At 64.2% G+C, this 21,654-nt stretch overlaps 1 protein-coding gene across 1 annotated transcript in view; it reads right to left on the reverse strand.

The window, feature by feature from the left end:
- SCRIB (scribble planar cell polarity protein) overlaps nucleotides 1–21,654 on the reverse strand; it is a 122,162-nt gene that overhangs the window by 78,437 nt on the left and 22,071 nt on the right. The window contains exons 2-16 of the mRNA XM_080339454.1: nucleotides 18,158–18,275; nucleotides 17,851–17,929; nucleotides 15,621–15,710; nucleotides 14,429–14,485; nucleotides 11,051–11,114; nucleotides 9,864–9,938; nucleotides 9,634–9,778; nucleotides 8,762–8,880; nucleotides 7,985–8,184; nucleotides 6,906–7,072; nucleotides 6,267–6,391; nucleotides 4,581–4,706; nucleotides 2,833–3,054; nucleotides 2,059–2,373; nucleotides 117–179 (exon numbers count right to left, since the gene is read on the reverse strand). Coding sequence (XP_080195580.1) covers nucleotides 117–179; nucleotides 2,059–2,373; nucleotides 2,833–3,054; nucleotides 4,581–4,706; nucleotides 6,267–6,391; nucleotides 6,906–7,072; nucleotides 7,985–8,184; nucleotides 8,762–8,880; nucleotides 9,634–9,778; nucleotides 9,864–9,938; nucleotides 11,051–11,114; nucleotides 14,429–14,485; nucleotides 15,621–15,710; nucleotides 17,851–17,929; nucleotides 18,158–18,275 — 1,965 coding nt within the window. The remainder of the gene's footprint in view (nucleotides 1–116; nucleotides 180–2,058; nucleotides 2,374–2,832; nucleotides 3,055–4,580; nucleotides 4,707–6,266; nucleotides 6,392–6,905; nucleotides 7,073–7,984; nucleotides 8,185–8,761; nucleotides 8,881–9,633; nucleotides 9,779–9,863; nucleotides 9,939–11,050; nucleotides 11,115–14,428; nucleotides 14,486–15,620; nucleotides 15,711–17,850; nucleotides 17,930–18,157; nucleotides 18,276–21,654) is intronic.

Genomic DNA, 21,654 nt, shown 5'->3' on the forward strand with positions numbered 1-21,654 from the left:
AGCCACTTGACCCAGAGAGATCAGAGTTCCCCCTAGAACAACGGGTGAGCCTGGGAAGCAAATCAAGCAGACTGAATGATTTTTGGCAGAGAGAGAACAGTAGGAGTGGTACAGACCTCTTCCTCCTCAATGCGAGCAGGTTCAATCAGCAGATTATTGGCTTGATCAAACGACACCCCCTGTTAGGACAGGAACCAGCAAAGAGGCATGCGGATTAGTGGAGCATAAACCAAACCCGCCACCACGACCACCACCACCCAACGCAATCGCAGAGTGCTCGGCAGGCCCGGCCGCGCCGCGCGGAGCAGCCGCTCACCGCACGCGCCGGCGCCCGCTGCTCCGGGGCCGGCAGCCACCGGCATCGCCACGGCCGCCGGCATCGCCACAGCCACGTGTGCCCGCGGTGGCACCCGGGGCTGTGAACGCCAAGCTGAGCTCCTGGCTGACTTTCCCCCTGTACAGAGTCATTCCGGGAAGAATTAACACAGGAGCAAAGCACAGAGGGGCCTCTGGAGCACCCAGCTGCTGCCCAGGAGCGAAGCGATCCCGATCCCACACCAAGTGCGAAGGGAGCGGCCCCGGGTGGGACAGCGCGTCCTGCCACGCGCCCGGACCCCGCTCCCCCGCCGGGAAACCTGAGAGCTCCTCCTGAAAACGAACTGTCTTTGAGAACCCCTCTGGTTAAGGGATTCGCGCTCCTGCACGCCCTGCCCTGCCCCCTTCCCCAGGGCACGTGTGGCACCTGCAGGGCACAGGGCGCTGCTCCCCCGCTCCCGCTCCTGGGAGATGGCTCGGGAGAGCAGCTCATGAATCTGCCTCCATGGAGCCGCATCCCGCCCGGCCCCGGAAGGGGAAACCCTCGTTTCCAGGCAGAAGGCTCGGCTGACAATAAAGGTCACTTCTTGGTAGATACACCTGTGCACCCCAGAGGCTCTGCCGGTGCGTCAGAGCACCCCCAGTTCTGAGTCCCCGACTGAACTGAGCTTTCCGGGTGAGGACGTTTCCCAGGTCCAGCAGGTCCTGCACCAAGGGGACTCGAGATGGCTCCGCACACTCTTACAGCAGCAGCAACTCCTTCTCATCCTGAAGAGCTCCGCGGGCAGCGAGTGAAGTTCACCACGCGCCTCGTCCCGGGGAGCGCGGGCCGAGCTGCCCCGGCCCAGACCCTGCGAGAGGGGCTGCAGGGCACACAGTGCCGGAGCCCACCTGAGGCACCCCCCCCGCAGCCTGGCGTGCGTGGCAACAGCGACACATTGACCGCAGCACCTTGCGCCGGTTCAGACTCACATCTCACCTGCAAGGTCTGCTGGTGCCAGACTGACGGATGTTCAGGCACATCCTAATCCCTGCCACCAAACACGCCTCAAAAATCACCCCAGAGCTCCAGTGGGACCTGGTCTGACCTCACGCAGCGCCCCTCGTCAGAACATTCCTGCTGCACCGGCAGGATGTTCCTCCAGCTCGAGTGACTCAGCTGAGCAGAGCCCAGGGCCCCCAGCACCACCAGAGGGGCCGTCGCGGCCCCGGGAGCAGCAAGACCCAGAGCACGGGCTCCCCACGTCCCACGCGCCGCTGGCGGCTGCGCGCGCGGGTGGGACAGCACAGGGCCGCCCCCGCCCGCTCTCCCCACGCGCTCCTCTCCAGGAGCACCGCGGCGGAGAGACGAGCGCGGGCAGCCTGGCCCTCAGCCTGAGACCAGACCCGCCAGGGACAAAGCTCATCCTGCTGCACACGAGGTGCCACGGCCAGCAAGGAGGCAGCTGAGAGCAACGGAGGAACCTGTCCGTGATGGGACCGAAGGACTGTCCCCGAGCACAGAACAGAACGTCACACACGATGGAGAGGGTGCAAGAACCCGGGCACAGCACGAGGAGTCAGACACGGGCAGCGTGGCACGGCTCCCGGACAACCGCGCGAGCCCCAAATGAACTGCAGCTCTTCCACCCTCAGCACGCCTCTCCGGAAGCGCCGGAGCCCCGTGCCGGCACTCGTGGGCGCCACGTCCCCCGCTGGCAGTTCGGAGCAGCAGAGGCGGCTCCGGCGCCCTCCGGGCCTTACCTTCACGGACGGCTGGGACAGCGCTCCGTTCCTGCGGCCGTCCTCGTCCCACGCCTCCTCCCGATCCTCGGCCTCCGCGTTGTTATTGCAGCCCCCCAGCTCCTCCTCCTCCTTGGGGACCCCGTCGCTGCTCAGCCCCTGCAGAAGCGCCACCACCGCCTCCGGCTTGGGCAGCTTCGTTATCTTAAAGTGTTTCTTGTAATGGGGCGTGTCCTTGCGGATAAGCCTCTGTTTCTCCACTGGGAACGGTCGTTCTTCATCTTCATCCTCATCCTCACTCCGTATTAGCGTGTCCTCAGCAAAGTGCACAGTGGGCTACAACGGCAAAGCCCCAGAACGGCTGTGAACCGCGGGTATCAGCCACATCTGGAGCCAGAAACCCGCAGTCCCTGCTCCCAGCACGGGCACGGCCGGTGCTGCTGCTGTTGTGCGGCAGGCGACGCAGGAGCGCACGGCGAAATCCCACCGTACCTGCCCTGCCCTGTCCCCGGCTCCCCGCGCACGCCTCCCGCCAGCCGCGGGCACCCGGGCGCTCAGACCCTCGCCCTGTGTTCCCGGAGGCCGTGTCTGGGTCCCGCACTGTCCGCCCCCCCGACCCAGCCCCACAGCCCCAGCCCCACAGCCGCCCTCGGCCTCCACTCCACTCGGCTTCCACAGCTGAACTGGCCCCCAGCAATGCCCAAATCACACTCTGCACATCCATTTACCGTTTTATCTGAAACTTTCAAGCCCTTCCACCTTTTCACGCCTCTGTTGCAGTTTCTAGGCTCCTACCTCATTGTACTCCACCTCCACGTCCTCGTCCTCCTGCTCGGCGGTGTCCTTGCGCTCCTCCTCGGCTCGGGGCCTGGGGTCCCTGTCCGGCGGGAGCCCCTCGGGGAGCTGCCCGTTGGGCCAGCCCCGCTGCCCGTCGTCGCCGCGCTGCTCGGCAGAGCCCGCGCTGCTGGACACGTGCGAGTCCTCGCTGCGGCTGGACATGGCGCTCAGCCTCTTCTCCTGGGGACCACACAGTGCCGGGGCTTGGAACGGCCCTCAAAGCTCATCCAGTGCAATCCCCCCATGGAGCAGGAACACCCAGATGAGGTGACACAGGAAGGTGTCCAGGGGGTTGGAATGTCTGCACAGAAGGAGACTCCACAACCCCCTGGGCAGCCTGGGCCAGGCTCTGCCACCCTCACCACAACAAGTTGCTTCTCATATTCAAGTGGAACCTCCTGTGTTCCAGTTTGCACCCATTGCCCCTTGTCCTGTCCCTGGTTGTCACCAGCAGAGCCTGGCTCCATCCTCCTGACACTGTCTCTTTCCATCTTGATCCCCAGCAATGAGTCCCCCCTCAGTGTCCTCTTGTCCAGCTCCAGAGCCCCAGCTCCCTCAGCCTTTCCTCACACGGGAGATGCTCCAGTCCCTGCAGCATCTTGGTGGCTGCGCTGGACTCTCTGCAGCAGTTCCCTGTCCTGCTGGAACTGAGGGGCCACAGCTGGACACAAGATTCCAGGTGTGGTCTCCCCAGGGCAGAGCAGAGGGGCAGGAGAACCTCTCTGACCTACTGACCACCCCCTTCTAACCCACCCCAGGTCCCATTGGCTTCCTGGCCACAAGGGCCAGTGCTGGCTCATGGTCACCCTGCTGTCCCCAGGACCCCCAGCTCCCTTTCCCCTACGCTGCTCTCTAATAGGTCATTCCCAACTCACACTGGAACCTGGGGTTGTTCTGCCCAGATTCAACACTCTACACTTGTTCTATTCCATTAAGTTTCTCCCGCCCAGCTCTCCAGCCTGTCCAGGTCTCTGATGGCAGCACAGCCACCAGTGTCACCATTGCTCCCAGCCTGGTGTCACCAGCAAACCTGCTGACAGTCACTCTATTCCCTCATCCAAGTCATTGATGAATACATTGGCTAACACCGGCCCCAGCACTGGCCCTGAGGCTCTGCACTGGATCCAGGCCTCAGCTGGGCTCTGCCCATTGACCACGACTCCCTGGTTCTTCCCTTCCAGTCCGCAGTGACCTCAGCCCCCGTCCATCAGCCCGCACTGCCTCGGTTCAGCTGCGAAGGCGACTGTGGAAGTCAAGATGGGCGCCGGAGCAGCAGAGGGACGATGCACGCGAGCGGTGAGCGGCGGGGCGCCATCCGGACCCCCGAACCAGCTGTTTCCTCGGGCCGCGCTGCCCCCTGCCCAGCCCGTCCCGCCGCTGCGGGTGTTTGTGCTCAGCGAGGGGCCCCCGCTGCTCTGTTCCCATCGCTCTTCACGGGGAGATCAGAACCTTCTCTGCTCCCCGCGTTACGACAGAAGGGGGAGCGCTGCACTCAAATCCCCTCGCGCCTCTCTGCGTCCCCGTCGCTTTCCTGCCGTTTCCCTGGCCCCGGCTGACACCACACGGCAGATCGGCCCTGGGGATCCTGCGGTCCCTGCTCGGCCCCGCTCTCTCCAAAGCGAGCCGTCTCTGCCCAGCCCACGCTGCCCCGCTCCCCAGCGCAGCCACGCGTTCTCTGCTACCCGTTTCTGGTGAACGGCACTCACGTCTGCGTTCGGAGACTTGGGGTCAGCGTCGGGCCTCGCCGCGTGCGCCTCGCTGCGCCGAACCTCGATCACCTTCTTCATCACCTTGAGCTCGCTGGGGTGCGGGGTGGCCCTGCGCTGCAAGCCCTGCGGAGACAGACCCTGAGCCAAGCCGCCCCGAGCAGGTTCCGCGCAGCCCCAGCCCGGGACGCGGCCCCCGCGCCACGCGGTGGGTTCTGAGCTCAGCCTGCGCTGGAGCAGGGAAACAGGCAGACGACGCTTCCCAGAGCTCCCGCAGACGTTATCCTGCTCTCCATCGCACAGACGGACTGCGAGCAATTACACAGACGGGTTTTACACTGTGCCTCCGTCTGCGCAAAACCGCTCAACGCACAAAGTCCTAAAGGAACACACAGGTGGAGCATCTTCTTAATCCCTCTGGGGTCTGTTAACACGTCTGACGAGCCCCTACGCTACCAGAATTTGTGATGCTGGCAGGTTCCAGCCCGGCTAAGAGTCAAGAAAAACAGTATTCCAGAATTCTGAAATGACAACATCAAGGGCAATCAAAAAACCCCACAAATCTTCCCAAGAGCAGCAGCGTGTCCATCCTGCAAGGACAGAGGCTCTGCTGCAACTCGAACCTCGGCTGAGCCCCGCGGCGCTGGGAAGGATGGGGCCCGGTCCTGCGCCCCCTCGCCCGGACACGCCGCTCGTGCTGCCCGCGCTGCACGCCGGCCCCCAGCAGAGCGCGGCTCCCGCAGCACGCGGGACCGCGGACTTTGAAGGGGGTTAAGACAAAAGTGGTGCTTTCACAGAGCAGTACACACAGTGTTCCAAACAGCTCCGGTCACCTCCCAGCTGCTGCAACCACCACCAGCCCAGCGGCACAACTGCAGCTGAAACCCGCGGGATCTTTCGGAGCAGATCACAGGCACCTGCACACTGGGGGTCATTCTGGTTTGTTTTCTGAGGGGCTTTTTGTTGGTGGTGGTTGGTCGGGTTGTGATTGGTTTTTTAACTGGTCTAGCTCTAGGCTCTGAATTGCAGCCTCTAAAACAGCAAAGCCCCAAACCGTTCAACCGCTGCACAGAAGGACTCATATCTCAAGAGAATCTCTCTGCACAAGATAAAAAGTTAAAACCAAAAACCCAACAAACCAAACCTGCAGGAGCTTTAAACCGAGCACCTGCAGCAAACAGCCACAGCTCTCCTGCCCTCTGCGGTGACACAGAGCGACACGGCGGTGCTGGGGCTGCCCGCCGCTCCGGCACCGTGCTACTCGTCGCAGCTCTGTGCTGCTCGTCGCAGCTCCTCGCTGCTCGTGACAGCCCCGCGCTGCTCGTCACAGCTCCACGCGGCTCGTCGCAGCCCCGCGCTGCTCGTCGCAGCCCCACGCTGCCGCCCCAGCGCCAGGCAGCCAGACCCCGTCCCGGCAGCTCTGTGGGACCCCGGTGCCCCACGCTCCAGCTCCGTCCCGGGACAGCGTCCAACTGAGACCTGCACAGCGCCTCCCAGGACCCTCATTGTACAGCTGCTGCCTCCTCGGGACGCCACGTGCCCTCCCAGCAAACCCACGGCAGGTGTCTGCCCCGGTGTCATGGGGCTGCGAGCAACGACCCCCACGGCGGCTCCCGCCTTAGGAAAAAGCTCAGATTGTGCTGTGTTCCCACAGGGACCCCACGAGGCTCCAGAAACTCTTCCTACCCGTCTCTCAGCTCCAGACTCCTCATCATCATCTCCTTTGGGCTCATCCAGGAACTGGATCACGCTGACTCTGTTTAAGTTGGTGTCCGTCCAGCTCTCGTCCACGCTGTTCTGCAGCAGATTCTCTGGACAGAAAGATAACACAGTGGGAGCTCCTTTCGAACGAGCCGAGTCGCAGGCTCAGATGAGGCAGAAACCACAGAGGCCTCGTGGACGGAGCCTCCAGACCCCGGCCCCTGGTACATGTCCCACCAGACCCACGGCAGCCTCAGGAAAACGTGCTGACTGGCTCAGCCCCTGCTGTCACCCAGGAAGCAAGGACAAGGCAGGACTAAGCCACGGCTGGAAGTGCCGACAGAACGCCAGCAGGACAGGACAGCGAACTGCTCACCAGCGGATGGAGGCAGCAGACCCGCGCGCCAGGCTGCAGCTTCCTCAGCACCCAGCAGAGAAGCCATTTCTCGGTTTTAAGCCCCTCTGCCTGGGCAAGTTGCCACAGGCCACTGAGGAGCCGCGTGTGCTCCGGTCCCACAGCCCCGAAGGACAGGCCAGCCCGGCAGAGCGGCTGGCGGCGCGTTCCCTGCGGCCCCGGAGCGCGCGGCTCCGCAGACGGCGCGGGGCTCACAGCGTGGCCCTTACCCAGGCTGGGAGACGGCTGCTGCGGCAGCAGGTAACACGTGAGGACTTTCTCTCCTGTCTTCTCATCATCCTCGGTCTGGAACTTCAGCATGGGCTGGGACTGGTTCTCCGCCAGCCACAGGGCTTTCAGGTTCAGATTCGTCAGGGCGAACGGCAGGTTCTGCAGCCTGTAACAGAGCACAAGGGCTCTGCTGCAACTCGAACCTCGGCTGAGCCCCGCGGTGCTGGGAAGGATGGGGCCCGGTCCTGCGCCCCCTCGCCCGGACACGCCGCTCGTGCTGCCCGCGCTGCACGCCGGCCCCCAGCAGAGCGCGGCTCCCGCAGCACGCGGGACCGCGGACTTTGAAGGGGGTTAAGACAAAAGTGGTGCTTTCACAGAGCAGTACACACAGTGTTCCAAACAGCTCCGGTCACCTCCCAGCTGCTGCAACAACCACCAGCCCAGCGGGCACAACTGTGGCTGAAACCCGCGGGATCTTTCGGAGCAGGTCACAGGCACCTGCACACTGGGGGTCATTCTGGTTTGTTTTCTGAGGGGCTTTTTGTCGTTGTTGGTTGGTTGGGTTGCAGCCTCTCTAAACAGCAAAGCCCCAAATAGTTCAACCGCTGCACGGAACACAGCACCCGGCAGGAATTGCACCTGCTCATGGCCAGAATGCAGAAACGGGCAATGAACCACACGCGAACTGGGACAGAAAAGCGTGTGTATCGCTGTGACAACGGAGTGCTGCTCAGGCTGCTCTGTGACCCTGTGTGATCCGCTCTGTGACCCTGCATGATCTGCTCTGTGACCCTGTGTGATCTGCTGGGTGACCCTGTGTGATCTGCTCAGTGACCCTGTGTGACCTGCTCTGATGACCCTGTGTGATCTGCTCTGGTGACCCTGCGTGATCTGCTCTGTGACCCTGCGTGACCTGCTCGGTGACCCTGTGTGACCTGCTCGGTGACCCTGCGTGACCTGCTCGGTGACGCTGCGTCAGCAGGTGTGCTGGACGGGTGATGTGCAGAGGTCCCCTCAAGCGCAGCCCGTGGCTCTGTCTCGCAGGACGCGGCAGGCCCGGCCAGCCCGCGCTGCTCACCTGTTCCCGGCCACGTCCAGCACGTGCAGCTCGGTGGTGCTGGCGAGCTCCGGCGGCAGCAGCGCCAGGCGGTTGTCTCGCAGCGACAGGACGCTGAGGTTGGCGCAGCCGCCGATCTCGGCTGGCAGGGACGTCAGCCGGTTCCGATCCACGTTCAGGTTCGTCAGCTTGGCCAGCTTGCCAAGGGACTTGGGTAAGGCCTGGCAAGGAGACGGTTCGGTGGGTGCGAAAGACAAGAGCGGAATAAAGGCGTAAAGGCACAAGCCCTCCCTCTGCCTCCTGTCCCAACAGCCACGTTCTCAATAAAGCGCTCGCTACAGCCTTGGGACAGCTCTTCCCTCAGGTCCAGCGAGTGCTGTGCACCAACTCCAGCTCAGCAGCACTCACACACCTCACGTCAAGAATTCTCTTCGGTTCACCCGTCCATGCCCGATACTTGTGTTTTAACAATCACATCGGGAGCGGTTTGGAGCGGGGCTGTCTTACACTACACTGCTCCATGGCCCCTTCCCAGGGCAGCTTTTCATGTAGCCCATGACTGGATGGGCTCCAGGCCGGCCCTAGAGCAGCAGCCTGGCTGCCCTAGAGAACCTTCCAGAGAAAAGTGACGCACGCCCCTTCCAGCAGGGCGTCTCCAGCGCCGGGGCAGGCAGCGCTGACCCAGAGCAGCAGAGGGAGGGCGCTGGAGCGCGCTCGGGAGTCTGGCCCAGAGGCGCCGAGACGCCGGCCCGCGGCTGAAGGGGCAGCGGGGCAGGGCAGGCGGCTGCGGGGACCCACCGTCAGCATGTTCTCCGTCAGGATGAGTTCCGAAAGGTTTTCGCAGTCCCCAATGGACTCTGTCACCTCCGTCAGCCGATTCTGGTCCACCTTGAGGATGGAGAGCTGCTTCAGCTGACCTGGCCAGGGAACAAGCGAGGTGTGAGCTGTGCCGCAGCACGACGCTGCTCCGCGCCCGCCTGGCCGGAATGCCACCAGGGACTTCGCAGCCTAACGATACGCAACCTCCCCTTCTTCCCCACGGGCTTCGTCGATGCGTGATGCCGACAAAGAACCCCAACTAGTCCTGCGGAGACCTGCTCACCAGCATCATCTGCTGCCCTGCACTCAACCAGGGCAACTACGTCCATCAAAAACGCCCTGTTCCAGACGCCCTGTCCTGCAGCCCCGCAGCTGGAGCTCCGCAGGGCAGCGACATCCTGCACTGGTCCCCATCCCAGCCCAGCCCTCACCGACCTCATCCTGCACTGCTCCCCATCCCAGCCCAGCGCTCACCGACCCCATCCTGCATTGCTCCCCGTCCCAGCCCAGCACTCACCGACCTCATCCTGCACTGCTCCCCGTCCCAGCCCAGCACTCACCGACCTCATCCTGCACTGCTCCCCGTCCCAGCCCAGCACTCACCGACCTCATCCTGCACTGCTCCCCATCCCTTCCCGCACTGCTCCCCATCCCTTCCCGCACTGCTCCCCATCCCTGCCCGCACTGCTCCCCATGCCATTCTAGCACTCACCGACTCCATCCCGCACTGCGTCCCATCCCATCCCAGCACTCACTGACCCCATCCCACACAGCTCCCCAGCCCAGCCCAGCACTCACCGATCCCGTCCCCATCCCAGCACTCACGGATCCCGTCCCCAGCCAGCACTCACCGATCCCGTCGGGAATGCTCTCCAGCAGGTTCTGGGACAGCAGCAGGTCCGTCAGCGCCACCAGCCCGCTCACCTCGCTGGGCAGCTGCTCCAGCTTGTTCTCCGACACGTCCAGGCAGACCAAGCGGCGGAGATTGCCCAGCTCCTGCCCCGGGAGAGGAGACGCTGGAGCTCGCGGAGGAGCAGGGACGGGAGCAACGCGGTGACCCGATGCCGGAACCGGTACTCACCGCGGGCAGGGCCGAGAGCTGGTTGCGGTCCAGCCAAAGCTCACGCAGGTTCGGCAACGCTCCCAGAGTGTCCGGCTGTAACGGAGCAGGACAGTGACAGCATCAGTCCTTTCCATGGGGAAACCACTCTAGGATGCTACAAATCCCCTCTGCAGAGCTAGAGCATTACTAGAGCCATTCACCACGCGGTTTATGAGGCTGACGTGGTGCTGTGCCACAGTACAGCAGCGAGTGTGTTCGGAAACGTGAGGAGCAGCTCCCCGGCTTCAAAAGGTCCCAGCAGGAAACACGGAGACAAGAGCAGGAGCTGCGTGGCAGCAGGTGAGACCAGAACCTAACGGGCCTTTGGAAATTGTGCCCCCATGGAAGAAACGAGCCTTCCTCTTCTTCCTCCTCGCAGACATGAAACCACATTGGGACAGCCCTGGCCAACCCCATGGGACGCGGCAGCACCATCGGCAACGGCAGACGCGCTCACAGGGCCGCTCCCAGAGCTCCAAACTGGAGTTAACCCTGCCGGCCCAGCCCCACCGGAGCTGCCGTGCTCGGCACAGAAAGCTGCACCAGCTGCTGCTTTGCCTCCCAGTTTAGGTGGCTTTCTGCCAAAACGCATTCCAGAACGCTGGGAGCAGGATCCAGTCACAGCTCAACCCTTAGCGGCAAAACTAAGAGCATCACTGGATGCCCCCGAACGCCAGGACATGCTGAATCTCGAGACTGTGCACCGGCTCCCAGCGTGTTGGTCCATGAAAACCCCCGTCCGGAGGCACAGCCCCAGGCCCGGATCGCTGCCAGAACACGGAGCGGCTCCGCGCCGCCCAGCGCAGGATGCGGTGGAGCGGGGAAAGGCGGGAAGCTGGCAGAGCACAGAGCAGGAGCCGGGGCAGCGCAACACGAAGAGCCGAAGCGCCGAAGCGCCAGCGGGCAGCGAGAGAGCAAGGACCAGCGCCCGGAGCGCAGCGCTGGACAGAGCAGAGCGAGCAGCGCGCGGCGCAGCGCGAACAGAACGCAAGGGCCGACACGCGAAGAGAACGTTACGCTGGGAACAGTAACCAGGCCACGGTGGGCGGATCAGAACCCTCCCAAACAACCAGCGTCTATTCCTTTGCATTTCGGATGAAAACCCACTTGCCTCCACGCAGGCACAGGGTGCCGGCCCAGCCGCCCTCCCACGCTCCCTCACCTACCAGCACTTCCAGGTCGTTGCCGCCCAGATCCAGCTGTTCTAACTTGACGAGGAAGGAGAGTGAACTGCAGGACACGGGGAGCAGAGCAGGGAAGAGAGGAGATGAAGGAATGAACAGGTTAGCACCTGGATGCACATCTCACGGTCCCGTGGCTCTGAACACCCCCTGGCACAGCCGGCGCGACCCCGACCGCCCCACAGCCGCTCCGGGCCGGTGCCCTGCGCAGGCTGCGCCGGCGGGGCCAGCGGCACCGGCAGCCCCCGAGCCGCCCGTCTCTCCGTTCCCGCCCCGTCACCAACCCGTCTTCCCCCCCGCAAACCCCCTCCGAGCAAACCCGTGCCAGGGGACACACCGCAGCCGAAGATCCCGCCCGCGGCTGAGCGAGGCCGGGGCCTGCGCGCAGCCCAGCGGGAGCCGGGGAGCCGGCGGTGATGAGAGGTGTTGGGGGCAGAGCTGCGGGAAAGGCGGGAGCCACCAGCGCAACAGCCTCAGCCCCCGGGCGGGACGCCCACGCCGAAGGGAAAGGGAAGACACACGGGCACGGTGTCTCAGAACAGGTCAGGACACACGGACACACGCTCACTGGGCTGAACGCGGCGAGGAGAACCAACGGGAACCACCACACCAGCGCCCCAGGGACGTGCCCTGAGCACCAACACACCGCGACCCGGCGACACCACGGTCGGCAGCCCCGCGGAGCCAGGACTCGCCGTGCCAGCACAGCCGGTGCTGCCGTGCCCGCGGCTCGGCCACAGTACCACAGTATCACAGTATCACAGTATGTTTGGGATTGGAAGGGACCTCAGAAGCTCATGCAGTGCAATCCCCCCATGGAGCAGGAACACCCAGCTGAGGTGACACAGGAAGGTGTCCAGGCGGGTTGGAATGTCTGCACAGAAGGAGACTCCACAACCCCCCTGGGCAGCCTGGGCCAGGCTCTGACACCCTCACCCCAACAAGTTGCTTCTCCTCTTCCAGTGAAACCTCCTGTGTTCCAGTTTGAACCCATTGCCCCTTGCACCCATTGCCCCTATCATTGTTTGCCACCGAGAAGAGCCTGGCTCCGTCCTCGTGGCACTCACCCTTTATATATTTATAAACATTAATAAGGTCCCCCCTCAGTGTCCTCTTGTCCAGCTCCAGAGCCCCAGCTCCCTCAGCCTTTCCTCACACGGGAGATGCTCCACTCCCTGCAGCATCTTGGTGGCTGCGCTGGACTCTCTCCAGCAGTTCCCTGTCCTGCTGGAACTGAGGGGCCCAGAACCGGACACCTGGTGCACCCGCAGCTCCGGCCCACGGCCCTGCCGGGGCAGCCCACAAAAACACGGGGGCCACACAGGAACCGTGAGCTTTTACCCCATGCAGTGGTGGATTTTGAGATATTGCATCAACTCCACCACTGATTTCAGTCTCACATTTGACTGGCAGATCTGATGGAAATGGCCTCGGCCTTCCAGACCCTTCCTCTGCTCCTGGAACTCCCCTGTGACTGAGGAGCGATGGAAAGCAGCCGGGATGGCACAGCGGAGCGGGTGCCAAGCCCGGGCCTGCCCTTCAGAGACACAGAGACACCGCAGGATTGCGAGCAGCCCCCCACACCCTGCGGGGCGGTGCGAACCCGCCCAGGGAACGAGCGGGCGGTGCACGAACCAGCCCAGGGAAACGAGCCAGTGGTGCTCGAACAGGCCCAGGGAACGAGCGGGCGGTGCACGAACCAGCCCAGGGAAACGAGCCGGTGGTGCTCGAACCGGCCCAGGGAACGAGCGGGCACTGCGAGCTCCCGGGAACCATGAGGCTGTGTCACACGTGGAATTCTCAGACCCCCAGTACCCGGTTCCCGGGTGGGGAGGCCGCCAGGACCCCCGTCAGCCCGGCTCCGTCTATAGGTGCATCCCTGCGGGTACCTGCCTGCACAACCACGACTCACGCACAGGCAGCGGCGGGTCCAGCGCAGGACCCGGCCTGTCCGTCTGTTCCCGGCTGGCACGAGGAGCTTTGGCTCCCACGCTCTCCCGGTGGTTCATCCACACGGGGCCGCCTCGGCCGCTCTCCGTCGCCTTCCCGGGACAGGGTGTCCATGCTGACAGCTCCTGTGCAGAAAGGATCCCGCGCCTTTGGCACCAGAGACGAGCCGGCAGCGCTGGTGTGGACGGCGCTGCTCTCTACGTGGGTAACACCCGCCGTGCAGCCCGGAGCTGCCCAGCGCAAACCCTTCCGTCCCGCTCTGGGAGCGTCTGCTCCTCTGGGCGAACGCTGACACAGGCAGGTACAACCCATGTCACACAAGCCCAGAGGAAAACAACCATCAGGAAGAGTGTGTACCGGAGCCAAAGCAACGTCCCGCAGCACGGGCGGCACAGCCATCGCAGACGAGCCAGACCGACTGCTCTGAGTCTGCACGTCCCGCCTGGACCCCGCATCGCTCCCTTGCCCTCCTTCTTCAACACAGCAGGGCGGCAAGGGAAGGAAACACAGGTACTCAAACTGAACACTTGGGAGGAACAGTGAGAGCACCGTGGGAAGGCGACAGCAGCCGCATGCCGCTCGCATTCACCGAGCGGTCTGTGTGGCCCCAAACGCCATGCTGTTTAAAGACAGTCAGCTGGAATCCCTTCCAACATGCTCAAGGAACAGTGGGGGAAGCAGGAGCTGGATGGATAGGTGGGCAGACAGCAAGCTGACAGAGCTAACGTAGGTTAGGAAACGCACACAGCTTCACGGGCTCCAAACCAGCCATGAACGTGCAGCCCCACGAGCTCTGCACAGCCCCTGCACCCGACCGCAGCGGCACCGGCTCCTGTCCGCGAGTCACTCCAGCCCCGGGACACTCAGCACGGCCCCGCCGTGTCCCCCTGCCCGCCGGCTCCTCTGCCGCAGGACAGCCAGCTGTCCCGCACCCCGAACTGCCCGACCAGCACCACCCACGGGACACCCCAGGAAGCAGAGACGTGGGACGCAGAATGAATGGTCAGCCCGCTCTGCCCTTTCCAGATCGTGAACTTGCTGCATACAGAGCTCTTCTGCACCCACACCCGCACGTCTTTCCCTCCTTTTCCACGACGTGCTCCAGCTCCCCGGGAAAAAGCGTTCTCCTGCCTGTGGAGCCCGTCTGTCCCAAATCAGCCCTGCCACAGACGCTGAGCACCGGCTCTGAACGCCCTTCCCTGCTCTCAACCCTGTGCCGCCCCCTCCCTCCTCACCCCCATTTACAGGAACCCTGCAAGACAGAGCTAATTAACACAACGGCTCGAGCCCTCCCAAACCAGGTGCTAGAGCCCGAACCACAGACACACAGTCCCTGCGCAATCAGTGGGAACGACCGGGCAGGACAGTCCCGAAGACCCGGACGGACGGACGGACACACAGACGGACACTCACGTGGGGAGGGTCTTCAGCAGGTTCTCACGTAGCTCCAAAGTCACCAGGTTTGCCAAACTGCAGGAGGAAGAGGAGCGAGAAAGTCAGACTCACGGAATGCGGCTTCGGGGAAGATGCTGCAGCCCTCCCTGGACCAGCCCTCAGGACCCGCACAAACGCATCCACCGGTACGGGAGTGTGGGCGCTCACAAGGAGATAACGGAAACAAAACCAACGAGGATCCGACGGGACTTCTGGTGAAGGCGGCTGCTTGTTGCAAACCACGGGGAAACACCCTGTGCCCAAACCCAGGACAAGGAAACACGGAGTCGCACACAGAGCTGCCCCCCAAAAATACAAAATCCATCGTGTAGAGAGTCAAATCCCACGAGGGGCACCGCGCCCCACGGGGAAAGCCCCACGGGCTTTGCCTTGGGCGTTCGCTGGCAGCATCGACCATCTCAATGTCATGGACAGACCACGCCTGTTTGTCCAGGGGCAAACGGGCCCTCCTCAAACGAGGAAAGCCGCTCTGTGGGGCCTGGACGTGCCCCCGGTCTGCACACAGACCAGCGAGGGGAAGCAGCTGAGACCGGGAGAGGAACCTTTCCAAGAGCTTATGTTTCAACAGGAATAACGCTGAGAGGCGCTCCACGTAAGTCCAGCACAGCGGCAAGCTGCAGCTGCGGCCGCGCGTCCTGCCCGTGTCACCACCCCAACAGCACGGTGTCACCACCCCAACAGCACGGCGTCCCCACCCCAACAGCACGGCGTCCCCACCCCAACAGCACGGCGTGCCCACCCCAACTGCCCTCCCCATTAGGAGGAACACAGTGTCCCCACCCCAACTGCCCTCCCTGTTAGGAGGAACATGGTGTCCCCACCCCAATTCCTGCTCCCCGTTAGGAGTAAAATGGCGTCCCCATCCCAACTCCCCTCCCCATTAGGAGCAGGTGTCCCCACCCCAATTCCTGCTCCCTGTTAGGAGCAACACGGTGCCCCCACCCCAATTCCTGCCCCCCATTAGTAGGAACACGGTGTCCCCACCCCAATTCCTGCCCCCCATTAGGAGGAACACGGTGTCCCCACCCCAATTCCTGCTCCCCATTAGGAGGAACACGGTGTCCCCACCCCAATTCCTGCTCCCCGTTAGGAGGAACACGGTGTCCCCATCCCAAACTGTCCCCATTAGGAGCAACACGGGCACACTCACTTCCCGATGTCGTTGGGGAGGCTCTGCAGGGACACGTCGTTCAAGGCCAAATGGCCCAGGCTCCGAAGCTGCGTGAAGCCTTCCGGAAGCCTGGAAAGCGAGACAGAACACAACACCGGTAATTCTGTGCACAAAACAACCCCAGATTCCTCACTGCGATCCCGCAAGCCAGCCTCATCCCAGCCGGGATCACGCGAAAGGGACGAGCAGGACCCAGCGCGGGCTCCTGATCCAGGACGTGCCCGGTCCCAGGACACCGGTCCGTGGCACCGGAGCCTCCGCACGGCCAGGGGAGCTCGCTGGCCATGCGGGACTCGGGCACAACGCCCAGACTACGCTACAGCGTGTGATCGTTTCAACGTGGAAGCACGGAGGGCTGCCAAGGAACTCACATGCCCATCGGAGAGGACGAGCGTAGGCAGCAGCGCAGCATTGCGAGACCCGGCAGTGCCGCGACCACGGCCCCGCGGCGCAACAGAACAGCGACGGGCTCGAGAACGGGAAATCCTTCGCCGTTCACAGGCAGCTCCGCTGCCCCCGACATGCATCCCCCAGGGCTGGGCCACAAAACGGCTCTGACAAGTGACTTCTGGTAGAGAAGCGCTGCTCACAGCCGTGGCTCAGGGGTTCCCGCCCACCGAAATGCTCGTCCCAGCGGGGCAGCACCTGGCGCACGAGGGAGCGGTCACGGCTACTGAGAGGGCGGCGGGGCAGCGCGTGCCCAGGGGCACAAAGGGCTGTGGCCGGGGTCAGGCTGGCACCGGAAAGCACGGCTCCCGGGCACGGGACACACTGGGCTCCCAAAACATCCCGGGTTAGAGCTGGACAGACTGAGAGAACTGAGAGAACAGGCAGAGCGCCCCGTTCTGACACAGCTCTGGGCACCGGGATATCGGGGAAAGCCACCAAACACACAGCTCAAAGCACTGCCATCCTCGGTCACGGACCACACAGAGAGCAAAGGGACGGACAGCGACGCAGAGGGGACGGACAGCGAGGCAGAGGGGACGGACAGGGAGGATGGACAGGGAGGCAGAGGGGACGGACAGCGAGGCAGAGGGGACAGACAGGGAGGATGGACAGGGAGGCAGAGGGGACAGACAGCGAGGCAGAGGGGATGGACAGGGAGGAAGAGAGGAGGGACAGCAAGGCAGAGAGGAGGGACAGCGAGGATGGACAGGGAGGCAGAGGGGACAGACAGGGAGGATGGACAGGGAGGCAGAGGGGACGGACAGCGAGGCAGAGGGGATGGACAGGGAGGCAGAGAGAAGGGACAGCGAGGATGGACAGGGAGGCAGAGGGGACGGACAGGGAGGATGGACAGGGAGGCAGAGAGGAGGGACAGCGAGGCAGAGAGGACGGACAGCGAGGACGGACAGGGAGGCAGAGAAGACGGACAGGGAGGCAGAGAGGACGGACAGGGAGGCAGAGAGGACGGACAGCGACACAGAGAGGACGGACAGCGAGGACGGACAGGGAGGCAGAGAGGACGGACAGAGAGGCAGAGAGGAGAGACAGTGAGGCAGAGAGGACAGACAGCGAGGACGGACAGGGAGGCAGAGAGGAGGGACAGCGAGGCAGAGAGGACAGACAGCGAGGCAGAGAGGACGGACAGGGAGGATGGACAGGGAGGCAGAGAGGACGGACAGGGAGGATGGACAGGGAGGCAGAGAGGACGGACAGGGAGGATGGACAGGGAGGCAGAGAGGACGGACAGGGAGGCAGAGAGGAGAGACAGCGACACAGAGAGGACGGACAGCGACACAGAGAGGACGGACAGCGACACAGAGAGGACGGACAGCGAGGACGGACAGGGAGGCAGAGAGGAGGGACAGGGAAGCAGAGAGGACGGACCAGGAGCACAGGACAGTGTCAGGCCTTGCTCTGCTCCTCTGCAGTACGACTCCACGTCCCCTCTGGTTCATGTGCCGGGGTGAAGGGGCGAGGAGGGGTAACACCGTTATTCCAAGAGGACAGGAGTCCTCGCCGCTCACACCGGTGGCACCGGGATGAGCAAAGCTCGCCAGCCCGAGCCGCCGGCCCGCAGAGGGGGCAGCACTAACCAGCGCCCTGCGCAGTGCCGTCTGCCAGCAGAGCAGCCAGGCGCCCATGGCCCTGGGCAAGGGCAGCGAGCGCAGGCCTGGCCGCGGGGGGACGAGGACGCGATGAAGAGGACGAGGAGCTCAGCCTTCCTCCTCCGCCGGGCAAGAGGCTGCGCAGGCCTTCCTACCTGGAGAGAGGATTCCCACTGAAGTCTGCGATTTCCAGTGACTTGCAGAATTTGATGCTTTCAGGAATCTCTGGAATGTCTGGAAAAAAATATGTGAAAGAAAAGAAGAAGCGTGAGAAGAGCCTGTGAAGGCAAGCAGGACAGCGGGTACCGGTGGCAGCCTAAGACACAGAAACACAACCATGTTCCCCAGCTCAGGACCCACAAGAGGGTCCGCAGCACTGCAAGAGGGCTTGTCCTGCTCCCGAGCGGGGCCCAGGACACCCCACCGTGGCGGGGGAGCTCTGGCCACGCGCTCTGGCCTTACCATTGCGAGAGATGTCCAGCTCCACCAGCTGCATGAAGTTGGCCACCTCGGGGGGAAGCCTCTGGATCTCATTGTCGCTCAGGCCCAGCTTGCGCAGGTTCAGGAGCCTGAAGAACGGCTGCGACAGGAGAGCAACGGGTCAGCGGCAGCGCCGCGGGAGCCCCAGCGCCCCACTGCGCACAGCGCCCGCCCCAGCGCCCCCCGGTGCACAGCACCCGCCCCAGCGCCCCCCCTGCGCACAGCACCCGCCCCGGCGCCCCCCCTGCACACAGCGCCCGCCCCAGCAACCCCTCCTGCCGAGCTCCCCAAAGTGACGCACAGGCCAGAACCTCCATTAACATCTACACGAGATGAGACTGAAAGGACAAAGGCGTTAATCAGGGACACGGAGCCGGTGCAGGGTCTGGAGATGGAGCCGCGTGAGCAGCGGCCGCAGTCCCTGGGTTTGCTCAGCGGGAGCAGAGCAGACTGAGCGCAGAGCTCACGGGCTGCAGGTTCAGCAGGAGCAGGAGGGGCAGGGTGAGCTCTGCTCTGGGACAGGGACAGAGCCCAGGGAACGGCAGCAGATGTGCCGGGCAGTGGGACATGGGGAAAAGGGTCTTCCCAGAGGTGCTGGACACTGAACAGGCTCCCAGGGAGGGGTCACGGCCCCACTGACAGTGTTCAAGAGACTGGACACCGTCCTCAGACACACGGGGTGACCTGTGGGGTGTCCTGGGCAGGGACAGGAGCTGGAACCCATGGTCCTGTGGGTCCCTCCAGCTCAGGACACTGTGATTCTATGAATTACTTCAGCTTGATGATTCATTTAACATCTGTTATCCCAACGCTCTTCTCCCTCCCTTGTAGGACACCAAGCAGACATTCTCCGTTTCCCGAGACAACAGTTCATCTCAGGCACCCAAAGACACGGTGAGCAGCCGGCCGGCAGACACGACAGCGTCCCGAGTCCGGTCCAGAGGCGCCAGCACGGGAGAACGCGAGGGGACCTGCACCAGAGCCCCGTCCCCGCTGCCACACACCCCTGCGGTGCAGCACGCCTGCCAGGACAGCAGCGACAGGCCCCCGCACCAACGGGGACGGTGCGCGCCACCCGCGCTGGGAAAGGACAGCACGTCTGCGGGGCCCGAGAGACAGAGCTGGAGAGCAAGGAAAATTCCAGACACACCACAGTCACGGCGACGCGGACTGAAGTGACCTCCAGGAGCCTGCTGCTCTACCAGCACCCGAGCTCTTCACACCTGCTCCTGTCCTCAGAAGTCAGTTATATTTGCTATAAATGGTAAATTACAAGATCCATCAATGGTACTCCAGACACCAACAGCCTCTCGGTGAGTTTACCAAACACAACGTACTATAATTACCAACCGGACAAATCCTGCAGCTGCTTCTCAGTGCGGAGCACTGGGCAGGACGGAAAGCAGGACTGTGGCGTTCGCTGCATGTCGGGGACGGTGTGAACAACACCCAAACGGCACCGACGGCTCGAGGGGCGCCAACCGCGTCCCACAGGCAGGCAGGGGCAGAGACGGCTGCGCACGCGCTACCACGGCGCCCGGGTATGCGCTCGGCAGCAGCAGAGACGGCTGCGCACGTGCTACCACGGCGCCCGGGTGTGCGCTCGGCAGCGGCAGAGACGGCTGCGCATGCATTACCACGGTGCCCGGGTATGCGCTCGGCAGCGGCAGAGACGGCTGCGCACGCGTTACCACGGTGCCCGGGTGTGCGCTCGGCAGCGGCAGAGACGGCTGCGCATGCATTACCACGGTGCCCGGGTATGCGCTTGGCAGCGGCAGAGACGGCTGCGCACGTGCTACCACGGCGCCCGGGTGTGTGCTCCGCAGCGGCAGAGATGGCTGCGCACGCGTTACCACGGCGCCCGGGTGTGCGCTCGGCAGCGGCAGAGACGGCTGCGCACGCGCTACCACGGTGCCCGGGTATGCGCTCGGCAGCGGCAGAGACGGCTGCGCATGCATTACCACGGTGCCCGGGTATGCGCTCGGCAGCGGCAGAGACGGCTGCGCACGTGCTACCACGGCGCCCGGGTGTGCGCTCGGCAGCGGCAGAGACGGCTGCGCACGCGTTACCACGGTGCCCGGGTATGCGCTCGGCAGCGGCAGAGACGGCTGCGCATGCATTACCACGGTGCCCGGGTATGCGCTCGGCAGCGGCAGAGACGGCTGCGCACGTGCTACCACGGCGCCCGGGTGTGCGCTCCGCAGCGGCAGAGACGGCTGCGCACGCGTTACCACGGTGCCCGGGTATGCGCTCGGCAGCGGCAGAGACGGCTGCGCACGTGCTACCACGGCGCCCGGGTGTGCGCTCCGCAGCGGCAGAGACGGCTGCGCACGCGTTACCACGGCGCCCGGGTGTGCGCTCGGCAGCGGCAGAGACGGCTGCGCACGCGCTACCACGGCGCCTGGGTCACCTCCGGCGGCTGCTCCGCTCCAGACGGCCGGGCCCCAAGGACCCAGCCACTCAGCCCGCCGTGCGGAAGGAAGGAGCCGGAACAAAGCCCGGCCTGGGCAGTGACACCGAGGCCACTTCTGACCCGTGTCACCACCTGCCCGTCACGAGGGGTCACAGTGTGCGACAGATGTACCCGCAGGACCCCTCACGGGCCGGCAAACAGGGCCCGGGCTGCCCACACACCCCACACCGGGAGCACCGAACCACAGCCTGAGCCCTGAACCTTCTTTCTCGGTTGTGTCTCCAGGAATCCACCTGCCCAACGGGCTGCTGGAACGGGCCCCGGAACAGCCGCGGGGTGCAGGGCTTGCTCTGTGCGGGCAGCGGGACACCCGCACCTGTCACCCGGGCAGCGACCCAGAGCAGAGAGGGCCGGTACGGACGAGAGGGGCTGCACAACATGGCCACGGCAGGGCCACGCCGGGGCCGCTTGCCACAGCAGGACCATGCCGGGGCCACTCGCCATGGCAGGATGGGGCAGGGCCACACCAGGGCTGCTCGCCATGGCAGGACAGGGCAGGGCCACGTTGGAGCCACTCGCCACGGCAGGACCACACTGGGATGGGGCAGGACGATGCTGGAGCCGCTTGGCACGGCAGAAGGGGCAGGGCCACGCCAGAGCCGCTCACCACAGCAGGACAGGGCAGGACCACGCCGGAGCCGCTCGCCACGTCAGGACCATGCCGGGGCCACTCGCCACGGCGGGATGGGGCAGGGCCACGCCGGGGCCACTCGCCACGGCGGGATGGGGCAGGGCCACGCCGGGGACGCTCACCACGGCGGGATGGGGCAGGGCCACGCCGGGGACGCTCACCACGGCAGGGCCGTGCCGGGGCGGCTCGCCAGGGCAGAGGAGGCGGGCCCCGGCCTGAGAAGTTCCTGCTGCAGGTCCAGAGCCCTGCGGTTCCACACAGAAACGCCTCGGTCAGACGCAAACACAGGTCCCTGGCAAGGAAATACTCTCACAAATATTTGCTTATGTATGCATACGTACACATAACATATGGATTAAGTGTATGTGTGCATAC

This window comes from Nesoenas mayeri (genome assembly GCF_963082525.1).
Source record: "Nesoenas mayeri genome assembly, chromosome: 2".
Lineage (NCBI taxonomy): Eukaryota > Metazoa > Chordata > Aves > Columbiformes > Columbidae > Nesoenas > Nesoenas mayeri.